At 40.2% G+C, this 8571-nt stretch overlaps 1 protein-coding gene across 1 annotated transcript in view; it reads right to left on the bottom strand.

Annotated features, from left to right (window-relative positions):
* SMS (spermine synthase) overlaps window positions 1–8571 on the bottom strand; it is a 51656-nt gene that overhangs the window by 19401 nt on the left and 23684 nt on the right. The window contains exons 5-7 of the mRNA XM_024115272.2: window positions 4812–4987; window positions 3671–3825; window positions 3137–3226 (exon numbers count right to left, since the gene is read on the bottom strand). Coding sequence (XP_023971040.2) covers window positions 3137–3226; window positions 3671–3825; window positions 4812–4987 — 421 coding nt within the window. The remainder of the gene's footprint in view (window positions 1–3136; window positions 3227–3670; window positions 3826–4811; window positions 4988–8571) is intronic.

Raw genomic sequence — 8571 nt, 5'->3', positions numbered from 1 at the left:
CTGTGGGATCTTCCCGGACCGGGGCACAAACCCATGTCCCCTGCATCGGCAGGTGGACTCTCAACCACTGCACCACCGGGGAAGCCCAAGTTTTCTATATTTTGTGAGCATTCATATCCTCTGCAAGTAATGTGATTCTATGTTTATACTGCTTTCATTTTCCTACCTTACTGCATTAAGGACTCAAAAACAAGGTTAAACAGAGCATCCTCTTCTAGTTCCTAGTTTAGTGGAAACAGCTTATGTATTTTGCCATTTAATACAGTATCTTTACATTTCTGATCATTTCTTATTATGTTTAGGTAGTTTCCCTTCTCTTGCAATTTTCTTACCAAGTTTTTATTAAGACTGCTAAATATTCTCAAATGGTTTGTCACCTGTTAATACCAAATTATTTTATTATTTTTATAATGGATTGTGTTGACAATAGATTTATGGATTGTGTTGATAACAGATATAAGATTCATATCTTTATACTTAACTACATTTTTTTGGACATAATTGAAAATTCTTTAAACTGCTAGATTTACTGCTTATGAATCTATTTTCTAAAAAAGGATAACATTAATTATGTTTTATAAATGATAAACAGTTGCAAGGACCTGGTATTTTTTTAATGGTAGTATTGTAATGGCTAAGGGGCTTGCCTACTGATGTCCCACAGACCAGGAACCCCCACACCTTTAGAGCTCCAGGAAAACTCTCAGCTTCAGAAGAATTTTTCAGACTCCCCCTGGTGGCTGTTCTGTTCCTGAAAGGGAACTCCACAGTACTGAAGGTTTAGGTTTGCGGTTCTTGTTATATTTTTTTCTTAATCCATAAGTCAACCTAAGGAGCCGCCAGGGAGACATGAATTTGAAACATTCCTCTAAAGTTGCCCTATAAATTGCCCTTTAAACTCTCTAAACTTACTGTCTTCATCTACAAAATAGAAACAGCAGCCACTTGATACAGATGTGAGGATTAACACTTTAGGCAGAGGGTCTGGCTAACAATGCAAACATTTGCAAACAATGGTAATTTTTAGCTCATTGTGAAGTCTGTCAGGCTCTGAAGAACCTAAATTCCCTCTTCTTTTTCATATGTACAGCATTATATTTTGACTTCCGTGTATACTACAGTATGCTCACTGCCAAAAGCACAGTTTCCATCCATTACCATACAGTTTGATCCCCTTTAACCATTTCACCCTTCCCTACCCCTTCCCCTCTGGGAAGCAATATTCTGTTCTCTGTATCCATGTATTTTTATTTGGTTTGGTTTGTTCCTTCATTTAAAATTTTTTTATATTCCACATGAGTGAAATCAGTATTTTTACAGTATTTTTCTTTCTCCAACTGACTTTAGGCTAAGTGGAAATAATATCCTCAAGGTTCATCCATGTTGTCACAAATGTCAAGATTTCATTCTTTTCTTATGGCTGAGTAGGATTCTATTGTGTATATATACACCACATCTTTATCCGTTCATCTGTTGATGGACAGTTAGGGTGCTTCCATATCTTGGCTATTGTAAATAATGCTGCAATAAACATGGAGGTGCACGTATCTTTTCGAATTAGTTACACTTTTCTTCAAATAAACACCCAAGAATGGAACCGCTGCATCCTCCCTCCCTTTTTAAACTTTCCAACACTGTAAGTGAAATACGTACTTTCTTTCCCTTTTGCCCATAAAACTATCACAACTTCATTTTAACACTGATATAACTTCTCTGTTTAAAAAATTAACACATGGGGCTTCCCTGCTGGCGCAATGGTTGAGAGTCCGCCTGCCGATGCAGGGGACATGGGTTCTGGGCCTGCGCGTCCGGAGCCTGTGCTCCGCAACGGGAGAGGCCACAACAGTGAGAGGCCCATGTACCGCCAAAAAAAAAAAAAAAAAAAAAAAAAAAACACATGTACCATGAAATCAAATTTGGATACACACATATTAGAAAACATGGGTAGGTATAGGTAATTTACATAACAAATGAAAGCATTCATCTATATGTTTATAAAACTAGAGGTACACATTTAAGATTCTGGTCAAATAAAAATATGCATTTGCTTAGTTATCTTGCTCTACCAAATAATGTACGTATGGGCACCTAACATATGAATCCTCAAAATGCAATATAAAATGTATCCTACAAACTATAATGATCCGTCAACTTACAAGCACAGTAGAATTTAGGAACTTATTTGCTTAGCAAGAAGCAATTATTCTTACATCAAACATCGTCTACATCCTCTAATTAAATACCTTATTTCCTTCTCAAAGACCCAGACAGAGAGAGACTCAGGCTAAAGAGACAAAAGTCAAAAGTGGTGGTTGCCAGGTCATAAAAAGGTACATGGCATCTTTTATACAAGAATGAATTAATGTTATTAAATTCAAAGAATCTGGAGTTAGCCATTTCTTTCTTTCTTTCTTTTTTTTAAACTATAGGTACACACCGTCCCTGAATACAAATGTATACAGGACTCACATAAAGAGAATAAAGGATAGCAGAACAGGCTACCTCAAAATACGGTGCTTTGGCATATTGAACATTTTGAGCTGTAGGCACCTGAAAAACAGCAAATGTAGGGAGAGGCTTTCTCTGAACTCCCCTTTATCTGCCTAAAGACAGATCCTCCAAAAGGAATTCAACTGTCATAGATCCCCTCCCCGAGGAATTCAACCAGGGAAGATGGCCCCATCACAGCAGATGAGGCTGACACCACACCCAGACAAACTCTGTCACAAACTATCATACCTCTTTTTCTACTCTTCTAAGGGCCCTGTTCATTTTTCCTAAGTCACTTACTCTCCCTTAAGACACCTACATCCCTCTGTCCCTATTAGGATCATATTTAAGCCTAAATTCTAAACCTACCTCTGAGTTGCTCATTTTTCTGTGCATCTCCCATAAATACATGAGTTTAAAACATTTAATAACTTGTTTTTCCTCTTGTTAGTCTTTTACTACGGGGGTCTCAGGCAAGTACAAGAAGGGTAGAGGGAAAATTTTTCCTCCCCTACAAGATGACCTATCATCTTGATTATTTATCTTCTTATCCAATTATACTTAAAGCTGTTTTCAGAAGGCACAGTTCTTATCAACATATTATCAGTTGACATAATAAAAAACATTATCTGCTAAATATAATTACCTGATAGCAGTCTCCTTTAAGATTGTCTAGGACATCACCACATGTTTTTCGCATGTATTTCTTACATCCGTCAATCACCATTTGGTCAATGTTCGAAACAGGTTAAGGAGAAATTTCCCCTGGATTTGGATGTAACAAAGAATTCTGAAATATACTTTTTAAAAAGGTTAAGATGAACATAACATTTTTTTAACACTAATTTGGGTAAGTTTAAAAAACGATACATGAGACAATGACTTCTTTTGTGCACCAAGGACACTTCAAAAGGAACTCAATTCTCTTCTAATGAAGAAGCCATTTCAGCAATTGCTGAACAGTAGACACAGTACAAATGTTACTTGCTCTTTAATTCTCAACTCTGCTTCTTTGTTGGTGGCCATATAAAAAGGTACTGGTACTAAGTGGAAATGTTTGTTCAAGGTAGTCTTTATAAACACATTTACCTCGTAACATTAACTTGAGTCTTAAGACAAAAAACGAGGAAGAAAACAAACAAAGCCCACTTAACTTGATCTCTTATACGACAAAGGATATCTCTACCATAGTGACCATCTTTGGTTTCAGTTTGACTATTTCACATAATATGCCCCCATCTCCGCCTCCTAGAATCAGTACATCTTTGCCAGTGTAATCTTCTTTGCCGCTACCCATGATGGCCCGGGTATATGCCAGATCACTTTCCGCCAAATCTAGGGAGAAGAAACATCCAAAATGGTGACTCAAACCAAAGCCATACACCACCTGACTTATCATACCAGAAAGTGCTAGAATCTAGAAAATTCAGCATTTTTCATTTTCAATGTTTAAAAACAGCAGTATACAGAAGTGTTGTTTTTTGGTTTTTTTGGATTGTGGGTTTTCATCAACCCTATTCATGTAACACCCAACATAAAATGTTACCTACATAGATTATATACATATATACTTTAGTCAGTAGGAAGAAAATTCAGTCTTTAGCCTGTTCTGATATGATAATTAAAAAGCAACTGCATGTTTCCAGATGAAATATGAAGCAGAGTTGCTTCAAAAGAATATGAGAGGGAGAAAAGTAGACTGGAGTTCAGGGGAAACAAGATTGGCCAGGAGTTGATAATTGTTGGCACTCAGTGGTGAGTATATGTGGGTTCATCTTACTGTTTTGTCTACTTTGGTTTGAAATTTCCCACCTAAAAGACTTCTTAAAAAATAAGCAATATAAAATAGATAACCAACAAGGACCTACTGTATAGCACAGGGAACTCTACTCAATATCTTGTAATAACCTATAATGGGAGAGGATATAAATAACGAAAATATATATTTATATATATATGTATAACTGAATCACTTTACTGTACACCTGAAACTAACAACATTGTAAATCAACTATACTTCAATAAAAAATTTTTTTTAAAAAGGCAATTACATTTTCTTTTGAAATACAATCTAAATACTAATCATTAAGAAAACTAAGGAAAAAAGAGTAACAAGACAAAATTTTCATGACTCTACTATAAAACATGAAAGCCCAGACAAGCCGCAGCTTAATCCAATGTAAATATTCATCTCAATAAAAACAACCCAGCAGGGCCATGGACAAATCTGGACAAATCCACAACGGTGGTATCTGTCAGGAAAACACAATCTAACACATTGTCACTTTGTCATGCGACTGGGGCAGGGATGGAATACTTACTAACATCCCCACTGAGGATGAGAATATTGCCAAATTGTTTTGAGTGTAAAATTTTAATGTTCTGGTAAGGTGAGTCTTCATCATACACCACTTCATCTATGTCATACTCAACCAGGCGGCCATCTGCAGTGGGCCAGTATCTGTCAATGGCCCCTCCTCGAACTATGGGTGGTAATCTGGAAAAAAAAGGAAAACAGGAATGAGCCTTAAAAAAAAGGCTGCTTAGGTGAGGCTGCCTTAAAAGAGGACCTGGGAACAAGCATGTGCAGGAGCCACACGACCCCAGGCAGACTCCTAAATAGTAAACAACCAATCTAAAACTTGCACTTTGAGGTTTATACAAACATGGCCACTACCAAATTTCAACACTGTTGTACATTAAGAATTTACTTTTTAAAAAACCTTTCTGGCATAGTTTATTTTTATTATTTTTTTTTTTTTGCGGTACGCGGGCCTCCCACTATTGCGGCCTCTCCCATTGCGGAGCACAGGCCCCGGACGCGCAGGCTCAGCGGCCATGGCTCACGGGCCCAGCCGCTCCGCGGCATGTGGGATCCTCCCGGATCCGGGCACGAACCCGCGTCCCCTGCATCGGCAGGCGGACTCTCAACCACTGCGCCCCCAGGGAAGGCCCTCTGGCATACTTTAAATTTTCCCTAAAAAATGTTGAAGGAGAAAATGGCCATTGCAGACATCACCCTTCACCCCCAAATACTCCAGCAGGAATCTGTTAAGACTGCCTACATAGCTACTTTGTCACTACCACATCCATTCAAGTCCATATGGATGGAATACCAGCACCTAGTAAGGAATCCATGTTCAAGTATCCCCAACTGCCAATTATCTCTTCAGAGCTATTCTACTTTTGAATGAAGAATCATATACTGTATTTTGCCGTTTTCCTTTTTTACCCTCATTTAATCGAAAATAGTCCGTTACAGGAATAGACAGACAGAGAATGGACTTGAGGACACGGACGAAGTGAGAAAGTGGCATGGACATATATACACTACGAAACGTAAAATAGATAGCTAGTGGGTAGCAGCCGCATAGCACAGGGAGATCAGCTCAATGCTTTGTGACCACCTAGAGGGGTGGGATAGGGAAGGTGGGAGGGAGACTCAAGAGGGAGGGGATATGGGGACCCGTGTATATGTATAGCCGATTCATTTTGTTATACAGCAGAAACTAACACACCATTGTAAAGCAATTATACTCCAATAAAGATGTTAAGATAGAAAAGAAAATAGTCTGTTGGCGCTGGTCACCCCTTCCCCGTGTGTTTCATGACATTCACACCACAGCAAAGTCCAGACCAGGTGTTCTGCAGGAAATCCCTCAAGTGGGTTTGCCTGAAGATCTCTTCAATAGAGTCAAGTTGGCATATTATGCAAGCATCACATCAGGGGCACGAGATGTGTTCCTGTCCTATTATGGGTGATGCAAAGTGTGACCACATGGTTAAAACGGATGCCCACGAGATCCCTACACTTGCAAAGGTACCTTTTTTCCCTTTGAAATTACTAAGCAGGGTGTGGAGCAGTCCTGTGAAACTGGGTCAAGGTCCTGATCTCTCAACACACCTTCACCAGTGGCTTTGGCATCTAGAAGATTCTTGCCTGAACCAATTATTACGAGAATAGCTGCACACTGATGATTTTCTCATTCAGTTCTTTCTGTTAATAGTGAGTATTTTAGATAGGGTGAATGTACTAGAAAATAACAGCAGAGGACACTACATGACAAGGAAAACCAGACCTGGAAATGGGGCTTAGCAAATTAAGTGGAACACAAAAAAGATGAGAACTCACTGCATACATAACACAATCGTGGGCAAGTCCTGTGTTCTCAAGTACAGTGGGGTTTACAGTAAACAAGCCACAGGTACCTAAAATGCTGGGCTGGGCTACCTCTGACTCCCTCTGATAAGACTTTACTCTTCCGCTCACCTGTTTCCAAGAATACAGTCTGAACCTGTTACAGGTTAATGAGGCTTTCTATGAGGAAATACTAACATCTGCAAAAAGCACTGAATTTACAAAGCAAATTCCCATAAACTGTTATTTAATCCTAACTCATCCTAATTTAACCACTTCTTCATCTTCCAGGAGAACAAACTCAAATGTTGGAATTAGGCAGATCAGAGGTTTTTCTTGTAAAATGTGGCACCCCAAACAGGACAAACCCCGAGAGCAGGCAAACAGGACTTGGGGGAAGCCTCTTCCACCCCTGGCTGATGGGTGGCATGAGGTGGGAGCATGAGCTACCTGTGACACTGGATGAAATTAACAAACAGCAACTCAAGGGCTTTCGTGGGGGGGGGGGGGGGACCCACTGCTCAGGGTTGACAGCCAGCCAGCTACAGGCAATTACTAAACTATGCACAAACCCAATGGAAACAATATCCATTCTCAATTGTGTCAGTGGTGCCTTGGGTGCAGGTAAGAGCTCTTTCCTCCACAGCAACACAGTGGTTTTTAAAGAGATGCAAAGAAGCAAGTATCTTTAAGGATGGGGAAGCCATCACCTTGATCATACCGAGCAGGACCCAGTGGGGCTCCTGGGCACAAAAGCCTTTCTGTGTCCCCCATTTCTTGATTACAGGAAACGGGGCTTCAGTCAGCCTCCAAGACCTTCCCTGAGTGCCAGTGGGCAGTTCAAACAGATGCTAATTAGGGAAGGGAGGGGATGTGCAGAAGAGGGAGGAACAGTCAAAGGACAATAGTCCAGCGTTGGGCCAGGGTCCTGGTTCTCCTCAAGGGACACACGTTAACAGTATCTTTGAGCTGTTTTGCAGATACTGAAGCCCCCACCAGGTGGGAGAAGTTAACTGCATGCTGCCCACAAGACCAGTTGCAACCAGAAGGCTGATAATGCTGACGCCCACTTACCTCCCCACCAGCCAATCAGAAGAATGTCCATGAGCTGATCACGCCCTCCTCGAGCCATTACTATAAAACTCCTCACTACCCCCTGCAGGTCGGGACACGCAGTTCTGAGGGCATTAGTCCACTCTGGCCCCCTCTGCCTGGCAAAGCAATAAACCTATTCTTTTCTACTTCACCCAAAACTCTGTCTCCAAGATTTAATTCAGTGTTGGGGTACAGAGGCCGGATTTGGCTTCACTAACATGAAGCGCATCTCCCTGAAATGGGCTTTGGGAGATATTGTGGAGCCCTACATAAGTCTCTTTTCAACCTTCACTACAGAAAATTGAAAATAGATGGGAGAGAGAAAGAATATGTCCTGGGCCTCAGGTACACCGTGTAAATTCCAAGAACTTTTCTTTTCAACAAAACATTACTGATGTAAGCTTGTTTTTCCTGTTCCTTTTCTTTTGAATAGCAGGATATGAAAATAAAATTTCTAATAGATCCCATGGCTTCTTAATTCAGATTTAAATCATTGGCCACAGGGGAGTAATCATTTCAGATGTTACTGAGTCATTTGTTAATGATTCAGTCTCTAACAATGTCATTCCCCAGACAGAAAAGTGGCACCATTCTTGTCCTTTTGAGGCCAAAAACAAAGGGCCTACAACAAAGTATTCCCAACAACTTCCTGCCCCCTCCACCCTGATTTTATGAAAAGATGTAAAAACAGTGACAAGGAAAAACAAGGCCTGTGCTGTGTTTTGAACTGAAAATCGGAAGTATAACTGCATTCTCACTTCAAAAACTCCCATACCAAAACCACAAAGGAACCAGTCTTCTCATGAATGCGGAAGCCCATAAATGCATTCCATCTATTTGCTCACTCC

This window comes from Physeter macrocephalus, chromosome 21 (assembly GCF_002837175.3).
Source record: "Physeter macrocephalus isolate SW-GA chromosome 21, ASM283717v5, whole genome shotgun sequence".
Taxonomy (NCBI): domain Eukaryota; kingdom Metazoa; phylum Chordata; class Mammalia; order Artiodactyla; family Physeteridae; genus Physeter; species Physeter macrocephalus.
This window is presented reverse-complemented; position numbering and strand designations above follow the sequence as displayed.